Source organism: Colossoma macropomum, unplaced genomic scaffold (assembly GCF_904425465.1).
Source record: "Colossoma macropomum unplaced genomic scaffold, Colossoma_macropomum, whole genome shotgun sequence".
Taxonomy (NCBI): Eukaryota; Metazoa; Chordata; class Actinopteri; order Characiformes; family Serrasalmidae; genus Colossoma; species Colossoma macropomum.
The window spans coordinates 1,425,012-1,439,968 of NW_023494804.1; the positions used below are offsets into that span (position 1 = coordinate 1,425,012).

General features: G+C 39.1%; 1 protein-coding gene across 3 annotated transcripts in view; it reads left to right on the forward strand.

Moving 5' to 3' along the window:
- The first annotated feature begins 11,604 nt into the window (after positions 1–11,604).
- Positions 11,605–14,957, forward strand: part of LOC118824658 (C2 domain-containing protein 2) — a 44,705-nt gene continuing 41,352 nt past the window's right edge. For 2 of the 3 annotated variants that reach the window (XM_036594965.1, XM_036594964.1), the window contains exons 1-2: positions 11,605–12,091; positions 14,140–14,235. In XM_036594965.1, the coding sequence (XP_036450858.1) occupies positions 11,837–12,091; positions 14,140–14,235 (351 nt within the window). In that variant the 5' untranslated portion in view covers positions 11,605–11,836. The remainder of the gene's footprint in view (positions 12,092–14,139; positions 14,236–14,957) is intronic. The other variant, XM_036594963.1, reaches the window with a different exon arrangement.

A 14,957-nucleotide genomic window follows, 5' to 3' on the forward strand; every position in this document is an offset into this window, starting at 1 on the left:
GCATATGATCCCTAAATGTAACTAAAGCCCAGCAGTGAGGAGCTGAACTTTACCCTCCTCTGCTGTCACTGCAGACTGGCAGGGTCGCCTACAGAGCAGCGCTGGTAGCTGTTAATGAAGTGATGCTCTTTTTATTTGAGGGTCCCATTTCAGAGGGAAGATTTCAACCACTACCCTGTAACTCAGTTCCAAGGGGCAACACTCCAAAACAAGGGGTAGGTGTCAAAATAAGAAATGGGACTGGGCCCAAATAGAGAGTTTTAATGTATCACATTAAATGGGGCAGTAAAGACACTCACCTTCCCAAAGCCGAAACACTGGACCACGTCACAGATGGAGGACTTTGTGCTTAGTTTCTTGTTAACGAGGAGGTCAGAGCCCCTAAACAGAAGGTCAAAAGTCAAACCTCCCAGCAGCAACAGAAAACTCCAACTCAGTGTGCTCTTCATTTAATCACACACTAGAGGGCGCCCAAGTCCAAAATGAATGGGGGCCTATGGAGCTCAAGGAAACCTGTCATTTTGAATGCTTTTTTATTCAGACAAATGCTCTGCTTCGCTTTTTAATTCCACTCATCACTTTCTAACAGTGCCTTACTTGTGTTTATGACTTCAGTGAGGACGAACTGCTCTATCCAGCCAATTGAGGCGTGTGTGCTGAGACTCACCCGGGCCGGAGGAGCTCCAGCAGAGACGGAGAGCGCAGCAGGGTCTTTGAGGAAGTTGGAGTGACCCGTCCGTCTCGAGGTGAGTGTGTCTGAGTTAGACTGCACATGTGAGAGACACAGCTCTTCAGGAAATCCAGCATCTAAAAACATCAGTAAGGAAAATGAATCCTGAGAAATCAGTTATTTCCACCAAATCCAAAATCACACTGTAATTTTATATAAATTTCACTGAAACAGCGCAGGAAAGTGCAGTCCACACATTTGTGTTTGTGAGTATAAGTAGATATTTTATTATGACTTGAATTTGCTGAAAATGTATTTTTGCGTGTTCAGTCTTGCTCTGAAGAAAGTAAAACACCCCTCTACATTTTTGAGCGCAGACTCAAACTTTTCCAGATGAAAAGTAAATTAGATGTAAATATAATTTATTATGTGATTATGTATTTTATTATGTATTTAACTGTATATTCATGTATTTCCAGAGCAAAAAAAACTCAATAATTACACACCGAACAAGGCGCTATAAAATGGCATGAAAATGCACACACACCATACGAAACATTTTATTTTTTTTAATTTTGCCAAATCATTTGCACTGTGAAAAAAAGACAGGCAGAATATCTATGAGAAGGTTCTTTATGCTCCACTTTGGTAAAGGAGAATGGAGATTTTCTCCACGGAGCTAAAACTGTCGGAACTCTTTCACTCTCAGCTCGGATCTCCGTAACTCAGTTTGAGCTGATTTTGGAGATACAGAAGCACAGAGCACGAAACCAAGAGGCTGAATGTCTTTACATGCAGTCTAATAATCCATTAATAGTCCAACTAATAGCTCATAGTCTAGTCATTCGGAACACAGTTTCTATCTGATCGAGGTGGGTAATCCTGTAAATAATCTGTTAAATAGAAGAATAATATCCGTGTAAACGCCTGTATCTGATTACATTCCCTATCGGAAAATTGAAGTCCGTTCTGATCATGTTCTTCGCGTCATAGTGAGAGTTTATACCGTTCAACATGGCGGAGCAGAAACTGGTCTGCAGAGGAGACGAAGTTTATGCTCTGATCTTTAAAAGACGGCGGTGGGACGGACGTCCAGCTTATGTGTCTCAGAACACGACGTCTTCCTCTCGGCCTCCTTTAATAAGGACATGTGAAGGACGTTTTCCTGAGTCTGACATCATTTTAAAGCAATTAAAAACACAAGCGCTGCTCACTGCTGCTCCTCTCACTCTGACTGGACTCACGTGATGTTCGCCATCATGGTAACGTTTACTCTATGCGCTACTCCATGCATTCGCGTCATTTTGGATTGGATTTCTTGTAGTGAGCATGTAAACAGAGATTTCTATCAGATTGTTGAGTACAGTGGGAATAAACACCTCAGTCTTAATCAATAATCAGAACGTATTTAATCGGATTGGCAAAAATCTGCGTATAAACACAGTCACTGACGCTGAGCTACTGTCTGTTTAGGAAAACAGCTTCATCGCTTCATTCAAAAGCTGGAACTCTAAGAGTTTCCACACAACCTATAACTGATTCTTTTAGCGTTTGTGCGTCTGGTACAACGCATCGTTAAACTAACCAACATATGAAGTACGACAGTGTCCCAAAACTGTAGTACCTTGTTTGTACCACAATAGCCTGAACCATGTTGGTTTGAACCACTGCAGTTCAAACCCTGTTCCTAGGTGTTCGGTATGACTTTTACAGCAGGAACCTTGCAAAAACTCACAAACTTTGACATTATATGACAGTTGCGACTGATACTACATTATAAATTCATTATTTAGGCTAATAGTAATAATAGGCAGCATTTCCTGTAGAAGAAAAATAGGAGAACTCTAAGCTATTCCAGTGCATTTATAGGCTCCATCTAGGGCTGGGCGATAAAACGATAACCAAAATTATCGCAATATAACTTTCCTCGATAGAAATATAAAAGAATGCTGATAAACGTTTGATATAATAGACCATTCTCACACTTCTGTGTTCTAGCGACAGCCCTGGTGGTGTTTTCTACTGCAAGGAAAGCGACACCACTCTGCTGTCACCACGAGAGGGTGCACTTCCAAGTTTTTCGACATGATTATGGGGGGGGGGTAAATATACTTTAGCAACGTCTGAAACGCGGAGTTATACATTCCCTGTTTGAGTGGAGCGACCGGTGATCTGTTCTCCTGTGACCAAGTGTGAGTGACGAGGTCAGTGGCGTAACTGCACTGTCCTACAGTGACCTCACCTCTTTCTGTACATCCTAACAGCTTTAGCAGCGTTAAATCACGTCTGATACTCACAACTACAGCACTGTTACAGCGCTCAGTCATATTTTAGTGTTAATGCATTTACAAGCAGCGAAAGTGAAAGAAAGAAGTGGTTCATGTTAATTACAGCCCTGATTTAAACCACAGTAAACTGATGATGCTGTATGTGTGGCAGTGGAGAGTGGGAGAACGTTAACTTCCCAGGTTAGCTGTTTTTAGCAGCTGGCTAACTTGAAGCAGCTCCGTCACTCACACAGCACAGCGAATTGATGTTACTGCAGATCAAACAAGACACAAAAGCACTGATCTCAGTTTAAACGTAGCTAAAAGGAGGACTCTGTTTGTCTGGTGTGAGAGATTCACACTGCAGTTAATGCTTTTACACAGTGAGCGTCAGATATACTGCAGTTCACCCCTCAAACTCTCAAACTGCTATGATAGTTTGAATACTGTGTTATGCTCTGATATGGATGTGGTGGGAGTGACGGCAGTAAGGCGGTGTGATCATCACTGACGTACCAAGCCAGCTAATGCTCACTGTTCGTATTAAGCTGACGTTGTTGAGAAACTAAATAGTTTAGCACTTGTAACCAGACAGCTAAAAATAACCTGTTTTCTTTCTTAAATTATGTCTATAATTTAATTGCAGCCGTGCTTTTCCAGCTGGTAAAAACAGCCAACCAGACACTTTCTCCCACTCTCCCATGACAGATCTGTAAAGTGTTCCACTGTTTGCTGAGTGTTTGTCGTGTTCTGACCATAAAGGATAGTTTAAAACAGCAATTAACCTCTGAGGAGCAAAAATCAGCCTTCAAACTTGAAAGAAATAATGATTTGTCATTTATTGAGATATGTATCGATATTGACTGATATGAATTTGTTATCGTGATAAGATCTTTGGCCATATCGCCCAGCTCTAACTCCATCTACAAATATGTTTTGTTTTGGGAAGGTGTTTTAGGAATCACCTGTGTCGCTTAACGATGTTTCATACTATGTAAGTAACCAACGTAGTTACATCGATAGTTCCAACTATGCTTTAGGGAAACACCTGCATCGCAACTGCACAGCTCCAACTAGGTAAAATGCTCACATTGTTAGCAACTATTTTTTTGGGAGACGCACCTGAGATCGTGATTGGTTACAGTGGTTAAAGTGTCAGTGGCAAAACTTCACAAAAATCAAACAGAGGGTGAAAACAAAAATGTTGCATTTTCTCTTTCTACAAAATTGCACTCAGTGTGCAAGATATCATCAAATATACACGTGCTAGAATTAATTTATTGTCGTCTGAATAAATTGCACCAAAAAATCACGCTCTGTGTGTAAGGACCTTCAGAGTTAAACTACGAGATAGTTTCATCTCTGATGTGATTTTGTGTACATGAGAAGCAGTGCAGACCCGGGTGGAGTGTTCCTGAGCTCCAGCCTCCGCCCAGTCTCGGGGTGTCCTGCCCTGCTCATCGTGAAGCCTTAAATCTCCTCCAGCGTCCAGCAGACCGCTCAGGAGCCATGGGTTACAGGAGAACACGGCAGCATGGACCGGCGTGCTTCTGTCGACACAGCGGCTAGAAAAACATTTGGTTTTCTCTTTAATTATCACTCCAGCAGATCCACATTTACATACGCATAAGACTGCATGTGGAGAAAATAATGCTTGAGCTCCACTTTTGTCATTTGTGTGCTTTTATGTACCAAAAACAGTCATGATTAATTTCTGTATGGGCCAAAAGCTATACATTCTGGTGGACAACAATTTCGTCTTATGAATGATATAAAGAAACGTAATTAATGGCCAGAGACATGAACTAACATGGTTAAAAAGAGTCAGTTTTGATTTCAGGTTGACTTTAAGGGGTAAAGTTTGCCCTCACTGAGATTCAGGAATAATTTATACATAAATTTGGCACAATATTTATTACATCCTAGTCTTTTGGACACATGGGACCACAGACTTTTAACAAAGCATTAGAAAATCCAAATCTAAGTGCATATAGTTAGATGTTCATCCAAGTTATAATTATACAAAATTGTGGCATGTTTTTCCACACCACACTTAATTTAGTTGTTGGACATGCACTAACTAACCTAATCAGGACACTATATAGCAATTTAACCTCAATTAGAACAAATGTATCAACGTATAAAGTAAATGTATAAATGTATAAAATAAAATAAGAATTGTTGAACACTCTTGGTTTTAGACATCACTGTTTGCAGCAGCTCACACTCTCGTCAAGACCAGCAGGGTGAAGTGATCCACAGACAGTTGTTTAAATACATTGGAAGTAAGTTTATATTCATATATTACCCTTTTAAAACAGAATGGGGGTCTATACTTGGATGGGTGTTTTAGGGTCAAGATGTCGAACCCAGGCATATGTTTCTCCTTGTCCGTTGTTATTTTCTGTAAGTGTCTTACTGATTTGGGTCAGCTCCGTACTGCAGAAGAAGTTCGACCACGTTGGTGAGGCCCAGCAGAGAGGCGCAGAACAGCGGCGTCTGGCCGAGGTTATTCTCACAGTCCACGTCCACCCCTGAAAACAAGATTAAACCAGCGCAGATCAACCTGTTACGCACATACAGCTCTGAAGACTGAAAAGACAAAGAAAAATTTACCTTCTCAATCAGTTACCTATAGAAGTTCATTCCCACCACTAAAAATAAAAAATCTAGCACTTATTCTTATTTTTTCATTAGTATTTTTCATTAATAAGTCAACTGCTATCTCATTATTTTGCAATACCAAGTCATTATTTTGAGATGCCTTTCTTATCATTTGAAGAAACTTTCTCATTACTTAGAGACGCTTTATGCCTTTGAGATGAAGATTAAAATACATATAAATATATATATAAATAACAAGAAAGCTTCTCAATATAAAGAGAAAGCATCTCAATATAATGACTTAGCGTCTCAAAATAATGAGATTGTAGGAGTATTCAAAATAATGGCTTAGTATGGCTTAGTAAATAATTAAGCGCTAGACTTTTATTATTTTAAGTGGTGGGAATCGGCTTCCATACTTACCTTTCTTAAGGAGCTTCTCCAGCTTGCGCGTGTTTCTCTCAAGTGTGTACATATGGAGCAGAGCAGGTGGACCATCAGATTTGATCGTGCCCAGGCGGATGGGGCAGGGCATAGGGGGCACAGCGGGCATCTTCAGCTCCAAAGACCCCTACACTGGCACTTTAATATGAACTCCACAGAACCTACACTGGCACTTTAATATGAACTCCACAGAACCTACACTGGCACTTTAATATGAACTCCACAGACCCTACACTGGCACTTTAATATGAACTCCACAGACCCTACACTGGCACTTTAATATGAACTCCACAGACCCTACACTGGCACTTTAATATGAACTCCACAGACCCTACACTGGCCGTAAAACACTACTGCACTTCACTGGCACTTCAATCTCTACTTATTTACCTACTAAAACCACTCAACTTCGCTCACACTTTGTCTGTTTAATTACTAGCAGCAGATAGAGATGTGTGTTCTTTTGTCTCTATGGCTAGATCTCATTTATTGGATTATTTTGCTGTAATTAGTATTTTGTAATTTAATTAGTATTTTGTGGAGCTCCATCACAGCTATGAAGCTAAATCAGCTAGCCAGCTAGCCAGCATGCGTTTCCAGTGACATTGGGTTCCGCTTTTGGTACTAAAATAATGCGGTTTACAGATCTGTTACCGTGTGTGAAGAATCGGGAATGTAATTAATACAGTATCAGCACCTTCGTCATCAGCACTACTGAGCTTTAGATCGTTTGTTAGCTCGCTGGCTAATTAGCGCGCTAACGTTAGCACAGCGTTCGTAGTGTCAGCTTAACTTTAGGCGCCTTTGTTTCATTTAATTCAAACGTTCTCTGGTTTCCACACCTGACAAAAAAGTGCTGAAATGCTGTTTAATTAAAATGTCCTACTGTTCTCTTCATTAATGAACTACATCTCTTACAAATCAGGGACGATCGCTCCAGCCTCCTCACCTAGCCTCGCAGGCTAACGGACGCTCTGAGCGGACGACGTTAAAATTTACATACTCGTTTGCATCTTGCTTTGTGATTGGCTACGCCGCGCTAAGCTTTTGAATTTACATATCTGTTGGCTTTGTCCTTTGTGATTGGTTGTTTAGCCCAGAATATGCGCCGAAATAACAAACAAAGCCAGAACAACCCGAAAAATCAGTTTTTGGGGCCTTATCGACCCAAAAGCTGCAAACTACCCACGAGGGTTTTGTCAGATTTTATCAGTGGTTTCAAATATGTTTTTAAACGGTGATTTGATCTTCAGTTTAGGGTATGTTGGTCTCTCCCCGTTCAGAGAGAGAGGAGTATGGCTGAATGAATCTGACCAGTGGTGTTGCCAAGATGGCCGCCGAGTGAACAGACTTTCCTAAAGACTTTAAGGCCCAGGCCCATTTCTTCTTTTTACCCCTACCCCTTGTTTTGGAGTGTTGCCCCTTGGAACTGAGTTACAGGGTAGTGGTTGAAATCTTCCCTCTGAAATGGGACCCTCAAATAAAAAGAGCATCACTTCTTTAACAGCTACTAGCGCTGCTCTGTAGGCGACCCTGCCAGTCTGCAGAGACAGCAGAGGAGGGTAAAGTTCAGCTCCTCACTGCTGGGCTTTAGTTACATTTAGGGCATCATATGCCTTCAAAGAGGGGGGCAATTATTTATTATCACCCACCCCTAATTCTTCAGTGATATGAAGCTGAAGTTAGATATTCACCAGATTCTCCTTCGAATTTTTCCATTCCACCTTAAATGGTGCAGCAATTACATTCTGGCGCTTTGGCATCAGAACTGTTGGACTAATTAAGGTGGAACGGGACAAATAGCTAGCTAGCTACTGAGACATTAGCACGCTATTAGCGCTTTTTTATGCTTGTTACGAAGAAAACGACCAAAATACACTGAAACGACATTAAACTGAGATAATGCAGCCATCTTGCTGGTTTTATGTTTTTTTCTCATAACACTCCGTTTGGAGTGAGTCTCTGCAAAACCTCCGTTTGGAGGGTCATGTAGCCCCAACACTTCGCCCTACCCCTCTATCTCAACAAGAATTGGGCCACCCTACCCCTAGATGTGAACGCGCAAAACAGAGGGCTAAGGGCTGAGTGGTAGGGCGAGGGGTGAAATGGGACTGGGCCTAACTGTGTCCAAAACTGTGCCCTATTCACTTTATAGTGCACTATTTTGGTGTTCCATGATTTGGTAGTGGTGTCCGAAAACACAGTGCAGAAGATCCAGTGCGCTCAAACAGTCTCACAACGCATTCCAATAAGTAGTGTACAACAGATGTACCCTGGGGGATAGTGGATACCCATAATGCACTGTATTGTTTATAAGTAATGAGAAAACCTGTGTAACAGTAGTGTCTGAAATTGTTTACCACCATCACAATTTCTGTTCCCTGTGATAGTGCTCTGTATAGTGATCCAGATTGGCCTATGTAGGGTATAGTGATCAGGGTCCATTTCGGACGCAGCATTTGTCTCTTTACTGAAAAACAGCCTATATGAGGACTTTCAATTCAAAAACCAAACACTGAATTCATATTAGAACTGAATACAATCCACCCTGAAATGTAATACTATACTATACTATATTATTATTACTATATACTATACTATATAATTCTATATTGCTTTCGTCTGTGCAGCACATTGTTGAATGTAATGAATCTTTTGCACTTCATTTTGGCACGTTTTCCTTATGTTACTGCAGTTTGAATGCAACCTCACGTGTGCACTGCGTTTCACTGATTTGGTTACATTTGAATGAAGAAAATACATTTGAAGTACAAAAAGTGTAGTAGTAGTTTTGCTTTTCATTTTGGGGCATAATTTTCATCTCACTATGAAAAAAGCAATGTGGTAAGTTCATTGTATTTCACTGTTTTCACTGTTACGACTGCATTTCAATGAGGAACAGCCGTGCCTTTATTACATTTTAAAGTGGATTGTATGCAATTACATAGATACATAGATAGATAGATCACTTTATTAATCCCAGAGGGAAATTCTTCTATTGCAGCAGCACAAAGCACAGTAAAGAGCAAAACAAGACCAAAATTAACAGGAGCAAAGTATTGCTGTACACTAGAGATAAATAATAGAATAAAATATACTAAAACAATAAACAATGAGAGTAATGTGCAAAAATACAAAGTAATTGCATGAATCCTATGTAGGAGACAGTGTGGTGGTGCCTGTCCCTCCAGTGAAAGAGCTACTCACTATGGACTGTAGCAATAAATGTTAACAGTTTAGCTTTAACAATTGACATTTATGGTTGCATAAACAAAGTGACAGTGCAATGTGCAACATTAGTGGACAAATAAACAAAATGAACAGAGTATCAGTGCAATATAAGATATGACAAACAAAATAAAATAAGTGGCTGTGCAATATGAGTGGCTCAGTACACAATAATGTCCCGGCACAGGGCCGAGGAGTTGTACAGTGCGATCACTGTTGGTACAAACAATCTCCTGTACCGTTCCTCACTACAGCGGAGCTGAATGAGTCTGTTGCTGAAGGTGCTCTGCTGTCTGACCAGTAGGTCATGGGGGGTGGTGTGATGTATTGTTCAGGATAGCAGTGAGTCAGCAGCTATGACACTCAGCATTTCATTTTTAAAATGTAAATCCTCATGCATTCTTTTTCAGTAAAGAGGTCAAGCGATGTTTAAACTGCACATATTCTGCCACTATTGGCTCAAACTGAAATATGCACAGTAAATTATGACACTGGGTTTTGAAGAATATCAAACCCCAAAACTGAATTGAGCAATTCATAAATATAAAGGAGTTTTACAACACGCTCCTTATCCGTGAATAAAGCAAAGACTAATTTTACATCCAATGAAGCTCATGCGTCCCCCAGTGGATGTGACATCATGTATATTTGAACAATTCCTTTGAATATAATAATAATAATATAATAATAATAATAATAATAATATGATAATACTATTATTAATACTACTGCTATTATAACTATTACAGCTAATACTACCACTATAAACATTTCTCCTAATACTCCTTGTAATACTATTATTACTACAACATACTAAAACAACTACTACTGTGATAGTACCAAGAATACTTCTACTAATACTTCCAAAAATAATAACTCTTCTGTTAATATTATTACTAATGCTACTGCTATTACTACAATACCGAAACCCACTAAAATTAATGCTTCATCTGTTATCACTACTACTAAAAATACTAATACTTTCTAGTACTCTAATTACTACTGCTGTTTATAATATTAATACTACAGCTTATACTGTTACTAATACTACTAACCCTACTACAATACCAAAATAACATTTTTCATGTTTTAATTGACATTTAATACTTGTTGCTGAATTGAATGTAGCAAGAGATGGGAAGAGTAGTCAAGGCCATACTGAATTAAAAGCTTAGTTACAGCAATGAAATGATGACCTTGTAGAGGTAAAATGATATACAAACCTATTATTTTTATTTATTTATTCATTCATTTATTTACTTATTTATCGTTGTTGTTTATTGCTTTAACTGTTGTTAATTGTTGTTTCAGTTTATTTTAATTAATTAAATAAATAAATTAACTCCTAACTTTCATGTATTCAGTTTTTTTTGTTGTTGGTGTTACTGTAACCGTAAAAAAAGGAAAATCACTGACTCAACTTTATTTTCTTTTATTACTGTCCCTAAACTTTATCACTTGTAAAGCACTTTCAGCTGCTACCTGTATGTAACGTGCTCTATTAATAAAATGTACTATTATTATTATTATCATTATTATTATTATTATGAAAACAATGACAATGATTACTATTTTTATTATTATTATTATTTTGAAAACCATGGCCGCAGCGCTCACGTGACGTAACTTCCGCGTCTGTGAGGTTAAGTTACTGCTTTGCGATTCACTCAGAGAAAAAACTCGTGAAATATTTAATGTCTGCAGTTCATAAATGTGTAATAAATATCTTATATCAGTCACTGTCTGAATGCTGTGGGTGATCAGTCGATAACTTATTGATAATGCCAATAACTCACTTACTCACTTCACTTAAACAGCCACTGGGCGGATTAGCTCACTTCGGTTAGCCTGTTGCTAACGAGCTTCATGGGAGCCGAACAGTTTTAACAATTTTAAAATACTTTTATTTTTTAAAGTTATACAGTCATTTAACTGTGGTGGAAATAAGAAGGCGAAATAATAACTGCTGATTATATTCAAGACATCCGTAAAGTTAACGACACTCATACAGATTAGCAAAAAGTTGGCAGCTCCTGGTTCGAATTTTCCGTTCCACCTTAAATGGTTGAACGATTCGAACAGCCTTTCTGTTGATCATCGTAGCGAGTAAATGTGAGTGTTTTTAGGCCAAACTGTGGCGGAACTGAAAGAAAGGGGGGATACAGCCGAATATTTTGGTGCTTTCCTCCTCACTCAGGCTGTGGGACGTCAGGCGGTGATTTCCAGCATAAGTCGAAGCTGATTCGCCAGCTTCTTGTTCGAATTTTCCCGTTGCACCTTAAATGGCTTCACCTTAAAAAAAGTCTTGTTCAATTTTTTTAAAAAAAGTTCCATCTTAAATTCTTGTTACAAGTTTCCCGCTCCACCTTAAATGGTGCCCTGGGCGCCGGAATGTAACTGCTGCACCATTTAAGGTGGAACGGGGAAATTCGTAGAGGACGCTGGCGAATAGGAAGCCAGCCTCAGCCTCGTCAGCAGACGAGCGTTTGTCGGCGGAGTGGAAGCAGCTTACAGCAGGAGGGTCTGCTGGATAAAGTGAATAAACGGAGATGGAGAGCTAAATCTCAGCAGGTCTCGGACTCCTTTTTTGTTTTGTAGTGTTTTATTGACCCGCACGGCCACAATGTCGTTCGCAGAAAGTTTGCTGGACCTGCAGTGGCTCTGTGTGCTCACCCTCTTCATGGCCTCCGTGGTGACTCTGCTGGTCTATTTCGTTCAGTATTTCTTACATTTCTCTCATCCTGGGAGCCAAACTGAGATTAAGGAGGACTCAGAGGAGGCAGAAGAGCTTTTATGCTGGACGTTGGGGCTGAAAAGCTGGAGGAGTGAATGGAGAAGAGCCTGGTTCAGAGCTTTAAACCAGCAGTCTAAAGCAGGGGTGAGTCTTGTTTAATTTTCAACACAAACAAGTTCAGAAGTCACTCAGCCTTTCATTCATATTGGTCATGCAGAAAGTTGGATACGGGAATTTCTACAGAATTCCTGTAGGAATCATATAATAAACACAGACAGTTAGTGTAGTTCACTACACAGGGCTTATAGATTACCACCAGAAAGCACTACAGGAATATTATCCTATACAGGAGTATTATCCTGTACAGAAATCTGTATGTGTGTTAGATGTAAATGTGTAGATATAAAATATATGACTTATATTGGCACATATGGATTTCCCTTCTATCCAAGTTATATTTGTGTGTGACGTATATGACAACTTATTTGAAATGGGTTATTTTTAAATATGGGACATGTATTTCAGCCTTTTATCAGCATATACGAACAATAAACATATATAATAGAAAGCATTAGACCTATATGGAAGGCATATCACTCATATATGCTAGCTTATGTTATATAATATTTATTATCTTAATTGGACGTATGCTTTTTATGTATTTAATTTTGTTTTGTTGCTTTAAAACAATATTTCCATGTTTGTATCAGACATACTGTATATTTATTATCCACATATTATGCATGTGTTTACTCACCTATCAGACATACATGTATGATCCATATATTGTGCCTGTATGTCCTGTATTCGATACTTACACGTATGTACATCGCATATATGTACATATATTTTGAAGTATATGCCTGATCCTTTTTAATAAATGTGCGTATATGACCATAAATCAGATTTCTGTATGGTATAGAATCATCCAGCACTATAGAAATCCTATAACTCTTGATAGCATTACTATATCTTTTTCGTTAACAACAAAGTAGATTTTATATCGGCATAACAGTCTCCAACGACTATATGCTAGAAGCACATTCAGCCTTATTGACATATGAAGAGCTTGACTGGCTAATACTACAGGAATTTATGACATTATAAGAAATAATGACAGTATGTTACAACACAAATAGCTTAAATAACGAAGAAACTACAGTATATGTGTTAAAAAACATTTTCCATTCATGAAAAATAATCAATAAAAGGTCCTGGAGATGTGAGTGAAGCTCTGTAAAAGTGTACGTCACTCTCATCGCATGTTTTAAACAATTTGTAGCTAATAGTGTCCAGTTTGAGTGTCCGTATCATCCACTGTGGTTTAGAACGGTACAGTGTTACATGTGGACGCTGTGTTGGAATGTAAACAGTAAAACGCACCAGATTATTTTAATATTTTAGCAGAGTCTGTGCTAAAATGATGATTTTAGGGGGATCTAAGGGTTGTGTTGTTGACTTTAAGGGCCCATATTATGGAAAATTGAATTTTTCTCGTTCTTTTGCAATGAAAGAGTTTGTTGTTAGTGTGTAAACATTGTAAAAGTTAAAAAAGTACCATTCACCCGGTCCATACAGCCCATATATGGACACTTGAACTACAAATATAGCCATTGCCAATCATAATAGAGCTCATTTGCATATATCAGGCAACAAAAACAGCCTGTTTTATTGTAAGGGATAAGGAAAGTTTGGAAAATGGTCATGTAGAAATGAATTGTGACTCTTATTGGGCTTTTTAATGTAAAAGATGTTGGCACTTGTGCGTCATTTTAAGATGACGTGTATAAGTCATAAAACATTATGTATAATGGGGGTGGTGCACTTTTACAGCATGTGAAGATTTACAGTTTTGTACAAGAAGTTGCATATTGTGTTATTAAGTAGTAATAACTTGTGAAATAGTGCACCGCAGTTGTGTTGGCCGTGCATAAAGCAGCAGTAATATCAGCTATAATGCAACATTATAGGGATTTTTACAGTTATCAGCTGCTGATGAGGCCACAGCTCGGACACAAAGCTGTTGCTGTGTTGTTTTTCAGTCTTGATGGTTCCGTTTCTCATCCCTGAAGGGAGCCGGAGGGAAGATAATGGCCCGGCTGTGTGCCAGAAAGTGCTTTCTGTTATAAATGGGTTTTAAAAATGTTTGGCTTGGATTTTTTTTAATTGATTTCTCTCGTCTTTCTCATCAGGGGCACATCCAGCTGACTTTTGAAGAAGACGGCGTGCAAACGTCAGAACTTAGCGTGGGCCGCATTTCAAGCTTCACCAAATCAGCAGGACAGAAGGTGAGGAATTTGAGGAATTATTGTTTTTTTGTGTATTAAACACCAAAGCACATCGTCACTGTCCAGTAAAAACATGTATCTCCAAAATAGTAAATCTTTCTCTACTTTCAGTGAAGTTAATGTAAAAGTGATTTTGGAGCATTTCTATTGGTCCATTCATCATGAAGTGTTCCCACAATGCAAAGGACAGCTGCTGTGTTCAAATGAGGTAGAAAAAAAATAAACAAAAATAGAGTTTTTTTGACAGCAATGATGTACACTGATCAGGCATATCATTATGCTCTTGTTTCTACGCTCATTGTCCATTTTATCAGCTCCACTTACTATATAGGTGCACTTTGTAGTTCTACAGTTACAGACTGTAGTCCATCTGTTTCTCTGATACTTTGTTAGCCCCCTTTTACCCTGTTCTTCAGTGGTCAGGACCCCCATGGACCCTCACAGAGCAGGTACTATTTGGGTGGTGGGTCATTCTCAGCACTGCTGGAGTTTTTAAACACCGTGTCCACTCACTGTCCACTCTATTAGACCTACCTTGTTGGTCCACCTTGTAGATGTAAAGTCAGAGACGATAGCTCATCTGCTGCTGCACAGTTTATGTTGGTCATCCTCTAGTCCTTCATCAGTGGTCACAGGATGCTGTCCACAAGACACTGTTGGCTGGATATTTTTGGTTGGTGGACTATTCTCAGTCCAGCAGCGACACTGAGGTGTTTAAAAAC